Genomic DNA, 20,337 nt, shown 5'->3' on the forward strand with positions numbered 1-20,337 from the left:
TACTTTCATAGGACAAGGTTTCACATACTGGAAATGATCAGCAAATATTTATTGAAAGAATAAACAAATGGCCACCTCATGTGAAGAGTTGACTCATTGGAAAAGACTCTGATGCTGGGAGGGATTGGGGGCAGGAGGAGAAGGGGACGACAGAGGATGAGATGGCTGGATGGCGTCACTGACTTGATGGACGTGAGTCTCAGTGAACTCCGGGGGTTGGTGATGGACAGGGAAGCCTGGCGTGCTGCGATTCATGGGGTCGCAGAGTCGGACACAACTGAGCGACTGATCTGATCTGATCTGTTATTACCCTTTATAGGTAATATATGTACAACTCAACAAGGCCCTTCCTTCCTAGAGCTCATTGCATTGAGTGGTCTCACTGATATGAATTTCAGAGAGTAAGGAGGATATTCTGGGTTATGAAATGCCCCTCAGAGGGTTTTCTCCGCATTTAGGACACTACCTAGATGCAGCACTGTTTTGTGTGCTTCCCGGGGCATTCTGAAAGCCAGAGCCATACAAAATTAAGGTCAAATGTCCCCCGGTATGCTCCCTCCAGTAGCTTCTCACAGTTCTTAGACTGTGCCCGGGCACATCAAACGTTAGATCTAAGAGAAGCCTCCTCCCCAGTCTATTCTATCCAACTAGGTCTCAGCCAGCAGAACCTCTAGAAGAGGTTCTCTTAGTCTCAGCAGTGCTCTACTCAGATGAATCTCAAGCATTATAGCTGAGCTCTGGAGAAGGTAAGACAATAACTTGTCTTCAGTACCACTAAGTGAAGAGTACCCATCTATACCCTTGGTAAAAACTGCTACTATGTTAAATATTACTTTAACTGCTTTAACTTCTGTATTATACCTTGGAAGCCGTTCTACTTCTTTTCCTTTTATTTTCAGTGCTTTAAAATTTTTCTCCCAATCATGTACCGTAGAAAGATGCTTTTCCACTAGAGCTTCCATATCAACTTGCCCAATTACAATCCACTCCTATTTAAATGAAAAACATATTATTTTAAAAACTAGAGCTAATAAATGAAGATTTAAAAGATTAGAGTCCAAATATCAAGAACAATAAAAAGAGGCAAAAGAGAAGTTTCAGGTAAATTTCAACTTAAGTTATGTACATATAATCATTACCATAAAGCCTAAAAATTGAACAGGGAAAATATATATATATATAAAAATGCAGTAATCATAAAACTTTTTTGAAGAGATTGCAAATAAACTTTTCTTTACATTCTCAAGTTTGATGTATACAAAGGCAAAACCACTTCTACCAAGCCAAGAGCTACTATAGGTTACAAATCTGACATTGTCCAGATTCAATTAATTCTAGAAAAACAAAATGCAGAAGCACTGCAGTGGCAGTTAAGAAATTTACTGAATTCTCAGTCACTCCTCAGGATCAATAAAATGAACTAATAAATATAATAAATATAAATTAGAGTTTATTTCTGAAGAGTTAGTATGATGCACCCATAGCTCAGTTCGTAAAGAATCTGCATGCAATGCAGGAGACCCAGTTTGATTCCTGGGTTGGGAAGATCCACTGGAGAAGGGATAGGCTACCCACTCCAGTATTCTTGGGCCTCCTCAGCAGCTCAGTTAAAGAATTCGCCTGCAATGTGGGAGACCTGGGTTAGATTTCTGGGTTGGGAAGATCCCCTGGAGAAGGGAACGGCTACCCACTCCAGTATTCAGGCCTGGAGAGCTCCATGGACTGTATAGTCTGCAAAGAGTCGAACATACTGAGCAACTTTCACTTTCACATTTATCTACACAAAAGTAAGAAATTAAATCATGTCAATTTCATTAATGTAGAAGGCTTCCCTCCATGGCATATTTTCAATCCAAAGAATGAAGAAAAGGATAAATGTTTCTATATATTTTCCTGAAAGGAACTAAAAATGACACAAGAGAGTCATATCAAATTCCAAGTTGATTCAAAAGAAGAAAAGAAAGAAAAAGTAGTTTCTCAATCTTCAAATAGTCAAATTTGTAGCATAAATCTAGATTTTAACAGAATCCTCAACTTTGGCCCTCTGGTTTGCATATTTTTATTTTATGCCACACAATATCAACTATTGAGTTGTACATTTAATACTAATTCAATCAGATGAATATTATAATAGGACAATTTCATGTCCCATACCTTATGCTGATGTAAAACAGCTGACAATCTCCTAAACAGATCTTCTGCTTTGCTGAAAATAGTCAGAAATCCACTTGCATTTCTATCAATCATAATAGAAAAAATAGATTCATCTCCTGCTTCACCCACTCCCTTAAACTGATTAGGAATGCTGATGAATCTCTTCATTTCTCTATAATATTTAGCTCGAATTTCTTCAAAAGGAGGCTTGAATTGTAACCGTCCTTGTCTGAAAGCAAATAAATAACCTTAAAATATAAATTACTGAAAAATTATATACTGAAAACTAAATTGGGTTTTAAAAACCTTACTTGTATATTAAATCTATATTTATTTCTGGCAGATTCTCATTAAGTGCTTCCAAGCCCATCTGATACTGATGCTCCAGAGCTTTGTACACTTGATGATTCCAGTGCTGTTTCCACGCATGCATGTCACTTGCTTGAAATCCCTAGTAAATTACAGTCACATTTTTTTATTTAATAATTAGGTGGTAGAATGGGTTTTCATTTAATGCTTTTATATAACATTTGGTAAAATTATAAGCAAAAAATCCCTCATCTTAAATATCTTAAACATATATTAATTGCTACTTGTATATCTAAAGTCAAATATGAAAATCTCTAATCTTTGTGCTCATAAATAATATACAAAAGACCAGCAAAATTTTAAAAATCAAGTTACTAGTAAATGAATTTTATATGTGGACTTTATTTTATGATCCTATAAAAACAACAATAATAACAAAAACCATATCTTAAAATTTCTTAGCCCTTTTTCAAAATTCCCATCAAATATAACTCTTCTATTCCCTTCCCACTCCCTAAATAATCCATTGCACATTAAAAACATGATAACTTTAAAATATGAGAATGCTCAGAATACTTTACATACTTTTTCTGCTTCCATATAACCATAAACATATAAATTCTAATACTTAAATTTTTATTTTTTAAAGTTTGAACTGAAAAATATATGTAAATGTTTAAAACACCTACCTCATATACCACTAACATCTCAAGGTAGATTCTGTGCTAACTACTTTTACACAGATCATCTATTATCAAAATATATGTGGAAATGACATTTTACTGAAATACAACAAAAAAAAAATTCTGAAACAGAGTTATTTCAGTAATTTGACTTCTGCCTACACTTAACTTTGTCACAACAGACATCACCTTTTAAAAGAAAACTAATGAATGATAGATATTTAAGCACGAAGTCAGAAAAACTGTTTACTGAGTCCAAATTGAGGGATTTGGCATTCCGTAAGACAAACAAAACTTGTACTTTTACTTGTAAATGTGCTGCTAATTTATGGTCTTTATACATAATTCAGTTAAATTCTAAATTTATGAGCAATTCATTAGCAAAGATTTACAGATAACCTTTATGAACTTTTCATCAATTCATATATTCAAATTCTGAAAATTTCATATTTCAGAGTGTAGACATAAAGTAAAACACACTTTACCTGCGCCTCTACACTTGCTAAGCCAGTTCTCAATTCCTGTAATCCATCTTTCCACCGCTGTTGCTGCCGAAGCAAATCAATGTTCATAAGAACTACCACCTGTAAAAAATTAGAACACAAAAATTTCAGTAGAAAAACTTGACAGGCACCACCTTACCCAAGTGATCAAAATTAACTCAACCTATAATAACACATATCAATATCTGATCAATGTACTGAGAAAGGCAAAATATCACTTTTGTGGTATTCCTATTAAAACCATATAATCTCAATCTAAAAATGAGAAGGCATCATACAGAATCAAGTCAACAGACAAAATAATTGATCAGTACTCATCAAAAGTATCAAGGTCATGAAACACAAGATAAGACTCAGGGAGAAGAAACTATAGAACCTTAAAATGTAAATACAAGGTGGGATCTGGGATTGGACCCTTGAAAAGAAAAAGGACTTCAATGAAAAAGTTTTAAAATTCGAAACAGTTTATTTCCTAGTTTTGATAAACACACTATGGTTACATAAGTTGTTGACAATAGGGGAAGTTGGGTGAAGGACAACTGTGAACTCTTTATTTGCAACTTTAAGTCTCAAATTATTCCCAAATAAGAAGTTATTTAAAAGTATATCCAAATTACTTTTTAAATAATACTATTCATAGCTTATTAAATTTTATAAATAAAATATACCTTTTCACAAAATGTAGTGTGCCATTTTCTCAGTTTCCTATTTTCAGTGGCAAGTCGTTCAGCAGCATTTTGGAGTTTTTGGATGTAGCCTTCTAATTCTTTAGGATTATCCCAAGTAATGTGTGACTTTCCCCCACTTCCTGCTTTTGAATTCTAAGGTACAACAAATGACAGTGTTCAAATATAGTTCTTTTTTTTTGAAAAGATTCAATATTCTACGTCATTAGTACAACTGTCCTTAACACTAACCTGCAATAAAAGAGCACACAGTAGTTTTTCCATTTTATAAACGATAAGGCATTCTGGGCAGGATTGAGCAGCTCCGTTCCTTCCAAGTTGTCCCTCTTACAGCTAAAAAACCCAGACATAACACACCAAACAAGCATAGGAAGACTAAAAGATAGAAATAAGGAGGTGGACAGCCTAGAAACATCGGGAATTAAGGACAACACACCAGGATTTCCTTAGTGTGTCCCATATATCCCGGACAGGATGCTGGAGAAGTCTACAACCTGGAACCACCCCCAGAGGCAGACAGAAAAAGGCTCCAGAAGAAGCCTGTTCCCTCTAGCCACAGGACCAGGAAAACAGTGGCTGAATGAAAAAAAAAAAAAAACCTTTTTATGATACACACCCTACTCCTGGTGGGCTACAATCCATGGGGTCACAAAGAGTCAGACACAACTGAGCGACTAAGCACACACACACACCCCCTACTCCAACCCAACAGAGTAGAAACCCAGCCACTTCTGCAGTTTCAGGGGACCAGAAGAGGCACTTCTCCTCCATCCCCTGCTAGGTCAGTGGCGCCTGACAGAGGCGGGGCAGCCACCTTCACCAGCCTGCAACAGAGCGTGTGCACCAGCCCTCCGCATCCTCCCACCAGGTCCCAGAGCTCAGCGGGGAGTAGGGCGGATCCTCTTCATGGAGGCAATAAGACACCGCCAACTGGCATCCTGCTTTGGTGGGAAGTCGTCAGTGGGGCAAAAGGGGACACTAGACTTCCACTGCACCCAGCTAAAAAGGAGGCAGTGTGAGGCAGTGCTCCACTTCTGTCAGGATGGCATCTGCAGACACAAGCAGAAATTTAATATATACACTCACCCTGTCCTCCAGCTATACCTCACTGTGTCAGAGAGAAAGAGTCACTTAGAAAGGAATGAAAATAGCAGCAGATTTCTTAGCTGAAACCCTGAGGGACAAGAGGAAGTGGAACGACACTTTCAAGTTCGATGCATGAAGCAGGACACTCAAAGCCGCGCTCTGGGAAAACCCTGAGCGGTGGAGAAGGGAGGACGTGGACTGGGGGTCAGGATGGGGGAAACGTGCACCCGTGGCTGAGTCATGTTGATGTACAGCAAAAATCACAATATTGTAAAGTAATTATCCTCCAATTAAAATTAATTAATTAAAAAATAATAAATGATAGAATGTGGAAAGACAAGTGCTAAGAAAACCCTGCCTCCAGAAAACAGGAAATGCCTTAGGATTGTAGGTCCATGGCCTCATTACAAATGACCAAAAGTTTAATTATGAAAAACATACTGTAATGTACTAATTGCTGCTTATACTATAAGGATATATGAATAGATTAGAACAGCAATTCTGGAAAGCTTTTTTTTTAAATGTAGCATCTGAATAGTCAGTTGGGGGTAGCGTTTGAACATTTGTGTTCTGAGTTCAAGTCCTACGCATTCTGCTTGCTAGCTGCATGAGTGAGCTTGTAATCGAACCTCTTAAAGGCATGGGTTTCATGTATGAAACAGAAATGATGAAGATATGATGAAATTATAACATATACCAAAAAAATCTATAAATGTATGTGTATCCATATCTGTGTATGCATGTATATTCATACAAATAAAGGACTATCTAATAATTGAGTTATTTTATACAAATCATTTAGCATAGTATGTACTCCATAAACGTTTGCCATTATTACTCATGTGTATTTGATTCTGATTTATTTTAATATGTTAACTACTTCTTAGTATCTAAATTTAAAAAAAAAAAAACACTCAAAAAATAGTGCTAAAAGAAAACAACTGCCAGTTGTGAACTTTACACTTGCTGAAAACATCCCTCAAAAATGAGGGAAAATAAAAACATTCTCAAAGGAAAACTAAGAGAATTTGTCACCAGCAAACCTACTCAAGGTATGGCTAAAGAAAGTTTTCTCAATAAGAAGAAAATGATTTTTTTAAAAAGCATAGAACTTCAGAAAGGAAAAGAGAATGTTAGGATGCAGAAAATGCAAATAAAAAAATAAACTATCCTTCTTCTCATAAATTTCTTATTGATATTTGATGACTGAAGCAAACTCCATCTGATACAGTGTTCTTTGTGTATAGAGGATACTAAATAATTAAGATGAAATAAGTGAATGGAGTAAAGAGACCTAACTACAAGCAAAGTTTCTACACTTCACTTGAACTGACAAATGGTAAGACCAAGAAAGTCTCTGCCATACAGTAACCTTCAATAAATAGCTGATGAATGGTGAAACTAAACAACTATAATATTCAACAGAATATGCAGTGAATCCATTCAAAGATTTACTGAGCAATTACATACACTATTTGGTGTTGTACTGACAGAATATAAAAGTAAATAAATTAGAATCCCTAGAGTGAGTGGCAAGGGGAGTACAAGGAACTTTAGCGTTCCTTTTCCTCCCATCTCAGTTTTTGTCCCCTACTGTGTCTCATTTAACATATGCTAATTATAATTATTTCGCCCTCATGGAAAACAGCCTCGTACTGGCTTGCATAACTCAATGAAGTTATAAGCCATGCTATGCATGGCCACTCAAGATGGATGTATCATACTGAAGAGTTCTGACAAAATGTGGTCCACCTGAGGAAGAAATGGCAAACCACTCCAGTATTCTTGCCAGGAGAAGCCCATGAATAGTATGAAAAGGCAAAAAGATAGGACACCAGAAGATGAGAACCCCCAAGTTGGAAGGTGTCCACACTGCTACTGGGGAAGCGTGGAGGACAATTACTAATAGCTCCAGAAAGAATGAAGAGGCTGGGCCAATGCGGAAATACGCTTAGCTGAGGATGTGTCTGGTGGTGAAAGTAAAGTCCAATGTTATAAAGAATAATATTGAATAGGAACCCGGAATGTTAGGCCCACAAGTCAAGGTAAATTAGACGTGGTCAAATGGGAGATGGCAAGACTGAACATTGACATCTTAGGAATCAGTGAAGTAAAATGGACAGGAACAGGCAAATTTAATTCAGATGAACATTATACCTAATGCTGCGGGTAAGAATGCCTTAGAAGAAATGAAGTAGCCCTCAATAGTTAACAAGAAAGTCTGATGCATTATTTGGGTGCAACCTCAAGAAGAAAAGAATGATCTCAGTTCATTTCCAAGGCAAACTATTCAACATCACAGTAATCCAAATCTATCTCCCAACCACTGATGCCAAAGAAGCTCAACTTGACCAGTTCTATGAAGAACAACACCTTGTAGAACTAACGACAACAACAAAAAAAGATGTCCTTTTCATCACAAGGGATTGGAATGCAAAAGTAGGAAGTCAAGAGATAACTGGAACAACAGGCAAATTTGGCCTTGAAATACAAAATGAAGCAAAAGCTAACAGAGTTATATGTCAAGAGAATATGATGGTCACAGCAAACACTCTTTGCCAACAACGCAAGAGACGATTCTACACATGGACATCATCAGATGGTAAATAACGAAACCAGACTGATTATGTTCTTTACAGTCAAAGATGGAGAAGCTCTATACAGTCTGCAAAAACAAGACCTGGAGCTGACTGTGGCTCAGACCATGAATTCCTTATTGCCAAATTCAGGCTTAAATTGACGAAAGTAGGGGAAACCACTAGGCCATTCAGGTATCAGTTCAGTTCAGTTCAGTCACCCAGTCATGTCCGACTCTTTGCAACCCCATGAATTGCAGCATGCCAGGCCTCTCTGTCCATCACCAACTCCTGCAGTTTACCCAAACTCATGTCCAAGTCGGTGATGCCATCTAGCCATCTCATCCTCTGTCATCCCCTTCTCCTCCTGCCTTCAATCTTTCCCAACATCAGGGTCTTTTCAAATGAGTCGGCTCTTCACATCAGGTGGCCAAAGTATTACAGTTTCAGCTTCAGCATCATTCCCTCCAATGAACACCCAGGACTGATTTCCTTTAGGATGGACTGGTTGGATCTCCTTGCAGTCCAAGGGACTCTCAAGAGTCTTCTCCAACACCTCAGTTCAAAAGCATCAATCAAATCCCTTTTGATTATACAGTGGAGGTGACAAACAGATTCAAGGGACCAGATCTGGTAGACAGAGTGCCTGAAGAACTATGGATGAAGGTTTGTAACACTGTATAGGAGCCAGTGACCAAAACCATCCCAAAGGAAAAAAAAATGCAAGAAGGCAAAGTGGTTGTCTTAAGAGGTTTACAAACAGCCGTGGAAAAAAAAGAAGTAGAAAGCAAGGGAGAAAGGGAAAGACATACCCATATGAATGCAGGGTTACAGAGAATAACAAAGAGAGGTAAGAAAGCCTTCCTCAGTGAACAGTGCAAAGAAACAGAGGAAAACAATAGAATGGGAAAGACTAGAGATCTCTTCAAGAAAACTGGAGGTGTCAAAGGAACATTTCATGCGAGAATGGGAAAGACTAGAGATCTCTTCAAGAAAACTGGAGGTGTCAAAGGAACATTTCATGCGAGGATGGTATGATAAAAGACAGAAATGGTTAAGGACTTAAAAGAAGCAGTAGAGATTACAAAGAGGTGGCAAGAATACATAAACTATACAAAACATTTTAAATGACCCAGTAACCATGATGGTGTGGTCACTCACCTAGAGCCAGACATCCCAGACTGCAAAGTCAAGTGGGCCTTAGGAAGCATCACTATGAACAAAGCTAGTGGAGGTGATGAAATTCCAGCTGAGCTATTTCAAGTTCTAAATGATGATGCTGTGAAAGTGCTGCACTCAATATGCCAGCAAATTTGGAAAATTCAGCAGTGGCCATAGGACTGGAAAAGGTCACTTTTCATTCCAATCCCAAAGAAGAACAAAGTCAAAGAACATTCAAACTACTGTACAACTGAGTTCATTTGACATGCTAACAAGATTATACTCAAAATCCTTCAAGCTAGGCTTCATCAGTACACAAACCAAAAAATTCCAGATGTAGAAGCTGGGTTTCAAAGAGGCAGAAGAACTGGAGATCAAATTGCCAACATCCATTGGACCATAGAAAAAGCAAGGGAATTCCAAAAAAAAAATCTACTTCTGCCTCTTTGACTACGCTAAAGCCTTTGATTGTGTGGATCACAACAAACAGTGGAAAATTCTTAAAAAGATGTGAGTACCAGACCACCCTACCCATCTCCTAAGAAACCTGTATGTGAGTCAAGAAGCAACAATTAAAACTGAACATGGAACCAGTTCAAAATTCAGAAAGGAGTATGACAAGGCTATATATGGTCATCCTGCTTATTTAATTCACATACTTACTATATCATGTGAAATGCCAGGCTAGAGGAATCATAAGCTCAAGTCAAGATTTCAGGGAGAAATATCATCAGCCTTAGATAAGCAGATGATACCAGTCTACCAGAAAATGAAGAGGAACTAAACAGCCTCTAGATGAGGGTGAATGAGTGAAAAAACTGACTTGAAACTCAGCATTCAAAAAACTAAGATCATGGCATCCAGTCCCATCACTTCATGGCAAATAGAAGGGAAAAAAGTGAAAGCAGTGACAGATTTTGTTGAGCTCCAAAATCACTGTGAACAGTGACTGTAGCCATGAAATTAAAAGACCCTCCTTGGAAAACTGGACAGCTACTTGTAAAAGAATGAAATTAGAACACTTCCTACCACCATACAAAAAGATAAACTCAAAATGGATTAAAGACCTAAATGTAAGACCAGAAACTATAAAACTCTTAGAGGAAAACACAGGCAGAACACTCGACATAAATCAAAGCAAGATCCTCTATGACCCACCTCCCAGAGTAATGGAAATAAAAACAAAAGTAAACAAGTGGGACCTGATTAAATGTAAAAGCTTTTGCACAGCAAAGGAAACTATAAGCAAGGTGAAAAGATAACCCTCAGAATGGGAGAAAATAATAACAAATGAAACAACTGATAAAGGATTAATTTCCAAAATATACAAGCAGATTATACAACTCAATACCAGAAAAACAAACAACCCAATCAAAAAGTGGGAAAAAGACCTAAACAGACATTTCTCCAAAGAAGACATACAGATGACTAACAAACACACGAAAACAAAAAAATTCTGTAAAGCAATTACCCTTCAATAAAAAAATAAATTAAAAAACAAAAAGACACTCCTTGGAAGAAAAGCTATGACCAACCTAGACAGTGTATTAAAAAGCAGAAACATCACTTTGCCAACAAAGGTCCATCTAACCAAAGCTATGGTTTTTCCAGTAGTCATGCATGAATGTGAGAGTTGGACCATAAAAAAAGCTGACTGCCAAAGAAACGATGCCTTTGAATTATGGTGCTGAAGAAGACTAGAGCCCCTGGACAGCACAGAGATCAAACCAGTCAATTCTAAAGGAAATCAACCATGAACATTCATTGGAAGGACTGATGCCGAAGCTGAAGCTTCAATACTTTGGCTGCTGCTGCTAAGTCGCTTCAGTCGTGTCCAACTCTGTGTGACCCCATAGACGGCAGCCCACCAGGCCCTGCCATCCCTGGGATTCTCCAGGCAAGAACACTGGAGTGGGTTGCCATTTCCTCCTCCAATGCATGAAAGTGAAAAGTGAAAGTGAAGTCGCTCAGTCGTGTCTGACTCTTAGCAACCCCATGGACTGCAGCCTACCAGGCTCCTCCATCCATGGGATTTTCCAGGCAAGAGTACTGGAGTGGGTTGCCATTGGCTACTTAACGCAAAAAGCCAACTCATTTTCAAGATCCTAATGTTGAGAAAGATTGAAGGCAAAAGGAGAAGGGGGTGGTAAAGGATGAGACATATGCTACAGACAGCATCACCAACTCAATGGACATGAATGTGAGCAAGCTCTGGGGGAAAAAAAGAGTTCTTGTCATGCTTCAGTCCAAGGAGTCACAAAGAGTCAGACACAACTAATTGTTTACTCCTCATGACTCAAATCCTCAAAATAAGCTTTGTCTTTAGAAATATCAACAGATATAATTTTGAATATATTTATTATAGAAGAAAGAGTTCTAAACACTTGGATTTAAAACATATAGCCTTAGATCAATGGCCATGGTAAGCTCAGGAGTATACTAAAAACCAACAAATAAGAAACACTTTACATGTAAAATCTAATTATAATAATATAAAAAGTCCATTTACCTTAATTATCTGTTCAAACGCTAAGGCAGATTGTAACATCATTGGTCTCTGACTTTGAATCATCTGTTGATCAATAGAATTGTAAAAATGTGCCACCTACAAAGGAAAATTCCAATTAGCAATAATTAATAACAAATAGCACACTTAATATTCAATTCTTCATTTTTAATTATTTGAAAGGAAATATTAACCCTTCTCAATTATAAAATTTAACAAAAAATTAGTTTATCATCTCCAATAGAGCATTTATGCATGTACTCATGTACAAAAGCAACAAGTGTAAGTATGTGCTGAGTTCCTCTAATTTGCCAAGTCATGTTCTAGGGGCTGATTAAACAAAGACTATAAAACCTAGTCCCTGAAATCAAGAATTTCACAGTCTCATAGGGAATCAGAGGAAACCATAAAGCATGCTAAAGTGCTAAAAAAAATGAACTCTTCCTGCAATTCTTGAAACCAATTCCTTTGTCAGTATATAACACAATGACTTATCCATTTCTCACACCAAAAAAATCTTTGAGTTGTCCTTAATTCTTCTCTCACATCCCATATGAGTAGAAGTCTATGCTTCCACTATGAGTAGAAGACTATACCTTCAAAATATATGTTTTGAATATACGTTTTGAACATATATTGAATTGAACCCCTTCCCCACCTCCATCAGTATCACCCCATTTCAAGCACCCTCATCTCCTGGCAAGACCAGTACAACAGTTTCCTAACTGGTCATTCTTTCCAACTGTGGCCCAATGGTCTAGTCAAAGTATTCAAAGTAGCCAGAACAGTCCTTTTTTAAAACATAAATCGTATCTTTTACCTACTCAAAATCTTCAAATGAATCCCCAATACATTTGAGAATAAAATGCAAAATCCTAAAATTCTTACCTTAAAACCTGCAATGGTTTGTCAACACATTTAAGAATGAAACCTAAATCTAAAATCATACCCTGGTACATGATACACACACTGGCCTTTAGTCCTGCACAATCCCCTCCTGAACTGCACTGTTGCGAACCGGGCCTGCGTGTTGTTTCTCTAACTCTAGTGAGTCTTCTTCCCTAAGAAACTCCCCACGTCATTCATTCCCTCTGCCTGCAATAGTCTTCCTCCAGATATCTGCATGGTTCTGTCACTCGATTTGTCATGTCTTATTACCTTTTCATTAAGGTCTCCCCTGACCATTCTGGATAAAAGGGCAGGATCTGTCACAGTCCTCTTACAATGTTTTCTTTTTCTTCAAATATGTGCTCATTACTACCTTATACTGTATTACTCAAGCATTTGCTATTTCCCATAATGGTGTCACAGGTAATAGTGTCACACGTTTGTCACATGTTTGTTGAATTAATCAATGAATCAAAAAAAAAAATAGAGATGCCTACAAGGAACAGTGGCGGACAAAAGAGGACACTGCTAACTCTGTCAGGGGCAAAGCACAGGTTCAGGAAGAAGATCGAGGGGACACTGTGGAGCGAATTTAATTAAGGACTTTAAAGACACGGTCTTAATTTTTGTATTCCCAGCATGTCACAAAATTCTTGGCACAGAGCAGGTACTTAAAAAATATTTAACTAATTTTATAGCAAGTCACTTCTTTCTTCTTACATGCATAAAAATGCACTTGGGGAATACTCACTCTACTTATTCTGTATCATAATAGTAGTTCCAGAAAAAGCCCAGTCAGAAAAAACAGAAGCAAAACAATACAAAAAATTACAGCAATCTGGCCAGACTATTACCTGTCAAACATCCTACTGCATACTCCGCACTCTAGCTAAATGTGTGCTCACGAGTAAAGGTATATCTACAGGGGACTTTCCTGGTGGCCCCGTGCTTAACAATCCACCTGCCAATGCAGGGGACACCAGTTCGATCCCGGGTCTGGAAACGTCCCACATGCCACAGAGGACTAAGCTCGAGCACCACAACTACCGAGCCCATAAGCTCCAGAGCCCTGCTCCACAACAAGAGCGGCCCCAGCTTGCCGGCAGCTGGAGGACGGTCACAGGCGGCAACAAAGACCCAGCACAGCCAAAAATAAACAAGTGAGTAAAGACAAACACAACAGATTCCTGCAGTTGTTCTAGGAGTAAACACACATACCGTATGACCATTCACTCTTCCTCTGGGATTTTATTTTATTACACTAAATATTTAAGATAGAGAAGTCGGCAAGCTTCTCAGCTTTTAGAATATAGAGTCCCTCTCTCTGAAATGCTCACTCACTCCACCTTGTGCTCCTGAGAAAACATATGTATACTCTTTCAAACCCACATCAAACATCATTCCTCTGTAAAGATTTATCTGATACTATCCCTACCCTGGGCTTCCCTGGTAGCTCAGCTGGTAAAGAATCTCCCTGCAATGCAAGAGACCCCAGTTTGATTCCTGGGTTGAGAAGATACCCTGGAGGAGGGCATCGCAACCCACTCCAGGATTCTTGCCTGGAGAATCCCCATGGACAGAGGAGCCTGGAAGGATACAGTCCATCGGGTCACAAAGAGTTGGACATGACGGAGAGACTAAGCCCAGTAGCACATCTCTACCTTACCCAGGAAAATAAATAAAAATTCCCACCTCTATTCTTTCACAGGACTTTCTGAAATCTATCTGTAATACTGTTGCTGTTTTTTAGTCACTAGTCGAGTCCAGCTTTTTGCAACCCCATGGACTGCAGCTCAGCAGGATGAAACAATAAACGAGAAACGAAATACACAGAAGATACTGGTCCTGTCCTCTATTAATCAAGTGAGAGAAAAAACGTAAAACTCCAAAACTACATAAAACTGTTCTAAGAGTCACTTACACACTGCATACAAAATAAAGAACCATCAATTAAAAGAAGACACAGCAAATAAAGTGTTGAGCTGCGAGTTAAAGGATTACTTGGAATTCTTCAACCAGAGGGAACAGGAATCAGTGCAGAGAGACAGATTCAGAGGAGAGCCAAGGTTCATATTACCAAAGCAAGCGTGCAATATGAGGGGGTGAGTACCCGCCACGTTCAGTAACGTCAGCTAGGGCATGATTAAGAGAGCCCTTGGATACTATGCTAAGGAGACAGACAATGAGGTAATAATAGCTGGTTTTAAACAGGCAAATGATTTGATGACAATGTGCTTCAAGAAGACCAAGGAAATGAACAAAAACAGAAACCTGTCCATCAGCTGGATACTTTTCTAAGAATCGGCCCCTAGCAGACAGACAGAGGGCTCTTAATTAGAAAGCCCTTTAGGATCCATGATAGTAACATGAAAGAAAAAAGAAAAAAAGACAAAGAATAATATTCTATTTTTCCAAATGCTTTGAGAATGAAAAGCAGTAACAGTAATACCTCAAGCTAATAAAATTCCCACATAGAGGATTACAAAGCAGTTTGTAATGCAGTCATTTACAAACTATAACTTCATAAGACTTAATGGTGCTATTCTATTAGCCTAATAAAATCAAAAGCAGAAAACAAAGCCCTTAAAATATTCTAATGTAATAAACTCAGAATAGCCATGTTTGCAAAAATATCATTTCATACTTGTTTCAGAATAATTGCTTGCTTGCAGAATTTCTGTGCAATGTTTGCAACTTGCTGTATTTTGGCAGGAATGACAAAACCAAGTGCAGAAAGCTGACGAACTTCTCTCAGAAGAATCACCAACCGATCTGAATAATGCACTTTTAATGATCCATCATTAGGATCCAACTCCATAATTCGGCTATTAGCCTCAATACTACAAAACAAAATAAATAACTTTTTGAATTTCAAAATTTCATGTTCTCACCCTTTGGACTGATTAAAAACATAACAGTTTTTACAACTTTGCTGTAAACATAAAATTGTTGCTCTTTAGTCACTAAGTCCGGAGAAGGCACTGGCACCCCACTCCAGTACTCTTGCCTGGAAAATCCCATGGACAGAGGAACCTGGTGGGCTGCAAGTCCATTGGGTCGCTAAGAGTCAGACACGACTGAGCGACTTCACTTTCACTTTTCACTTTCATGCATTGGAGAAGGAAATGGCAACCCACTCCAGTGTTCTTGCCTGGAGAATCCCAGGGACGGGGGAGCCTGGTGGGCTGCTGTCTACGGGGTGGCACAGAGTCGGACACGACTGAAGTGACTTAGCAGCAGCAGTGGTAACTAAGTCATGTCCGACTCTTTTGCAGCCCCATAGACTACAGGGGGTTGCATAGACTATATGTAGACTATCTATAGCCCATGAGGCTCCACTGTCCATGAGATTTTCCAGGCAAAATTACTGAAGGAGGTTGCCATTTCCTTCTTCAGGGGATCTTCCCCACTCAGGGATTGAACCTACATGTCCTGCATTGGCAGGTGGGTTCTTTACCACTGAGCCACCAGGGAAGCCTAACAAACAAAATTAACTTAAGTAAAAAACAGTTTTTAATTATATTTTTCAAATTACATTTATTTCACATAACATCTCACAATTCAGATCTTGATAACAAACTGTAATATCCAAAATATACCATCATATTAATATTTCAACCAAGCAGTCTTTGAACTCAGAAAAATCAATCTCTTAAAATTCAGCTAAAACTCAAAATAGACATCAAATCCATCATAATTTGATTCATTTTCTAAAATACATTTTAGATTTTTAGTCAGTCTGATTCTTTAATACTTTTATTAAGGGATCAATAATAAAGAATATTCTGGAGAAGGCAATGGCAACCCAAACCATTACTCTTGCCTGGAAAATCCCATGGACGGAGGAGCCTGGTAGGCTGCAGTCCATGGAGTCTCGAAGAGTCGGACACGACTGAGTAACTTTCCTTTCACTTCTTACTTTCATGCATTGAAAAAGGAAATGGCAACCCACTCCACTGTTCTTGTCTGGAGAATCCCAGCAATATTAGGAGTTCCGTTCAGTTCAGTCACTCAGTCGTGTCCGACTCTTTGCAACCCCATGAACCACAGCATGCCAGGCCACCCTGTCCATCACCAACTCCCAAAGTCCTCCCAAACACATGTCCATTGAGTCAATGATGCCATCCAACCATCTCATTCTCTGTCGTCCCCTTCTCCACCTGCCCTCAATCTTTCCCAGCATCAGGGTCTTTTCAAAAGAGTCAGCTCTTCACATCAGGTGGCCAAAGTACTGGAGTTTCAGCTTCAACCTCAGTCCTTCCAATGAACATAGAGATATTCAAATACTTGATTCCTCTACTCTTTGTTTCACTATGTAAAGACTTTTCTTTCTGATTCTTCTAAAGCCACAATAGCAAAATTTACACTGGGACCCTCAAGTCTCCCTCGATTGTGAAAACACTGAGATAAATTAAATTTAAATTTAAAGTACTACCTTTTTATGATCCTTCTTTCAGGATCGGGTTTATATAATACTCTTTCTTTCAAGTCACTTTCACAGTTAGGAGAACTTGCAGGTCTTAGAAAGTAAGCTACTGAAAAGCAAAGAACTAATCTATTCAGTCTACTTAATAACACATAAAACAAAGCACAATAAAAACCAGATATTTTAAAACGGCTTAAAATAATAATTTAGCCCAAACTGTCCCAACTTCCCAGGTGGTGCAGTTGTAAAGAATCCACCTGCCAACGCAGGAGACACAAGAGATGCAGGTTCAATCCCGGCGTTGGGAAGATCCCGTGGAGAAGGAAATGGCAACCCTACTCCAATATTCTTGCCTGGAAAATTCCATGGACAGAGGAGCCTGGTAGGCTAGAGTCTGTGGCGTCTCATAGTTGGACATGATTGAGTGAGCACACACACAGAAAAACTGTCCTACAAGAACGTAGAGCCTCTCAGAAAATTATAACAGTGACACTGTTTGCCTTTATTTGAAACTAATATTCAAAGTTAGTTTCTACATTCCAGCATATACTGAAATATGTTCCAAAATACACTTATTTCTATGTGACAATTATGGGTTTACCAAAAAAAAAAACAAAACAAAATGAGAGTCGGGAGTTTCATCACCAAATAAAGAAACAGGTTGGACAAAGTTAGACACGGTTTTTTACTGCAGATCTCAACCCTTTTGATACACTATCTTATACAGTGGATCTCCACCAAAGCTGTAGTGATAAACGTGCTAATTCTCCAAAAGCAACTGACCAAAGAACTCTTTACTTTAGGTGAAGGGGGCAAGGTAGAGCCACCTCTCATCTTTTAGGTTCAGGGTAGAAAGGGAAAGAAGTCAATGGCATAAAGTTATAATCATTATGCTTTAGCACCTTTAGTTCTCTAATTCTTCCAAAGCCAAAATGCAAGATAAAAGAAAAAAAATCATTCATTTAGTTTAGGAAGCTACCACTTTGGCCTAATTATTTGTTGCAGCAATAAAGGCAAAACAAACAGAATTTCATATTATGCCAAGGTTACTTTTAAAAAGTACCAAGTTTCTAAAAATGAAAACATAGCAAGTTTTTAAAAATACGGACAATAACACACTAGGGAAAGTTGACCTGAACAAAGAAACAATGGTTTTTTTAGGCCATCCTTTTTAGATACCCATTAGAATAATAAGGTTAACCAATTAAATTATATTCAATATAGCTTAATAAATATTTACAAACCCTTACTATATTAGACACCAAAAAGAAACATTCTTCATCTCAAGGAGCTAAAAAAAATTAAATTTTCATTTACAATGTCTGTATGTGGGATATATAACATTAATGTAAAAAGGTAGGAAAACATTCATATACCAGTAACAAAAAACCATGGAGCATGCAAGCCTAATTTCAAACTAAGAATCTGCTGTTCTGGGGAACAGATACTAGAAGCAAAGGAAAGGGGGTCAAAGTTTCCAACTTCAATGACTTAAAAGTTGATCATCAAAAACTAACCAAACAGAAAACAATCTTGTCACTGAATTAATAATATAAGAAAAAAGATTCTTATGTAGATTTCACTGTGTAGTATACTTACACTTACCACAAACCAGATTTGGAATCAGACAAACCAGACTGAATATCCCTGGACCAATCATCAAATTGTTCTTGTTCATATAGTTTAAACTGGTCTAAGAGATCTTCAGCACTTCGATGGAAAGATCGAAACCCTGACAAGTCAGATAAAAGAGCTTCTGCAATCTTGATAGTATCATCCACCTTAAAAAACCAAATTACAAGAATATTTATTATTTAAATTCCAACAAAATTAGCATAAAATCAGCAGGTCTGTGATACAGAAACTATTTTCCCATTTACCCATAAACAGTAAAATAGAAGATTTTCCAGTGAATTTAAGAATATCAACTGCTACTGTGCTTCTGAATTACACCACCTCAGAATAGCAAAACACAGACGATAACACATACAAGGCATAATTTGAAGGGTACGATAAAGGAAATTTAGAGGAGACTCCAAGAACTCAACAATAGTGTTAAATATGTTATGTAGTAATTTAAGCTCTTTATTACATGCTCTGGTTAAGAGCTCAAACAATAATTAGGTCAATTTGGAGGCCAATTAAAGAATGCCTTTCCTCCACAACTATACAAAGAACAATGCAGCACTTTGGAAAGTTGACTGACAAAATGAAGGAGAGCATTAGAGAAAAAAACATCAAAATATAAACTTGAATAAGTAGAATTCTCAAATATGCTAGCCTTTATAATACTACTACTACTAATTTGCTCACTCTTAATCATATAACCAACAAATATTTATTACATGAGTCAAATGCAAGACATTGTACCACACACGAGTTAGTAAGCATATAAGATTCTTAGATCAACTTTGATAATATTAAAATAATAGTCCTTTAAATCTATAAATTGCTGCCACTACCTTAAGCAATACCATAATTACCTTTCTCTATTCCTTTAACTTCCTTTCAACCTAGGATGATTTATTTATATAAACATACTTATAAATATATACTTTGCACCTACCAGGATCCTGCAAAAATACACCTCAAATAATTTAAAAATCCTTTGAAAATTATAGATTTTTCGTATTTTTCAGTTTTTCAGAATTCTAATTATCACACGAAATTAGATGGAAATGTTTTCTTAATGTTTTCATTACGGTTCTAGATTGCCTTTACATTAATTTAGCACATTTCACAATTTGTGTTCTTCAACTTTTATTTAAATGAATACCTTCAGTTCCAGCTGGCGAACCCAAACTATATTATTGACAACTTCAGAAAGGTTTTTGCCAGCAAGTGGTCCGGATGCATCACCAGGAATCCCACGGCATCGATTTTCAAAATCTAATCGAAAATCTATAAACATTCAAATCATATAAATGATTACATACATTCAGCAAAGTTTTCCAAAATGCCTTCTATGTACCAAACACTATGTCAAATATTGTGTATAGAAGAATAGTAATAGTCATCCTCAGGGACCTCATCATGTATCAAGTGAGAAAAAGGAAATAACCAGCTAATTCTAAAAGCCTGTCATCTATTACAGAAACAATGAATTAATCTTCAACATATAAATGTCATAAAAATACTTAATCAAAAATGGTACACAACAAAAGAAAAGTAATCTAAAAAAATCATTTTCAAGCAAACACTATAATCTCTGTTAACTTTTACCTTTAACTGAGTCCATAAGTCTTGCCAGTAAAGTTTCTCTTTCTAGCATCAATTCTTTGCTTATGGTTGGACGCTTCACCAACTCTTTATATTTCAGAAATGCTTGAAGAAGCTAATATAAAACAAAATAAGTACAT

General features: G+C 37.5%; 1 protein-coding gene across 2 annotated transcripts in view; it reads right to left on the reverse strand.

Annotated features, from left to right (window-relative positions):
* The window catches only part of DYNC2H1 (dynein cytoplasmic 2 heavy chain 1), a 398,003-nt gene that overhangs the window by 359,734 nt on the left and 17,932 nt on the right, over nucleotides 1-20,337 (reverse strand). For both annotated transcript variants that reach the window (XM_061440087.1, XM_061440086.1), the window contains exons 9-18: nucleotides 20,201-20,312; nucleotides 19,755-19,879; nucleotides 18,584-18,759; nucleotides 15,197-15,392; nucleotides 11,668-11,763; nucleotides 4,318-4,470; nucleotides 3,632-3,730; nucleotides 2,466-2,605; nucleotides 2,155-2,383; nucleotides 862-989 (exon numbers count right to left, since the gene is read on the reverse strand). In XM_061440087.1, the coding sequence (XP_061296071.1) occupies nucleotides 862-989; nucleotides 2,155-2,383; nucleotides 2,466-2,605; nucleotides 3,632-3,730; nucleotides 4,318-4,470; nucleotides 11,668-11,763; nucleotides 15,197-15,392; nucleotides 18,584-18,759; nucleotides 19,755-19,879; nucleotides 20,201-20,312 (1,454 nt within the window). The remainder of the gene's footprint in view (nucleotides 1-861; nucleotides 990-2,154; nucleotides 2,384-2,465; nucleotides 2,606-3,631; nucleotides 3,731-4,317; nucleotides 4,471-11,667; nucleotides 11,764-15,196; nucleotides 15,393-18,583; nucleotides 18,760-19,754; nucleotides 19,880-20,200; nucleotides 20,313-20,337) is intronic.

The sequence above is a fragment of the Bos javanicus genome, chromosome 15 (assembly GCF_032452875.1).
Source record: "Bos javanicus breed banteng chromosome 15, ARS-OSU_banteng_1.0, whole genome shotgun sequence".
Taxonomy (NCBI): Eukaryota; Metazoa; Chordata; class Mammalia; order Artiodactyla; family Bovidae; genus Bos; species Bos javanicus.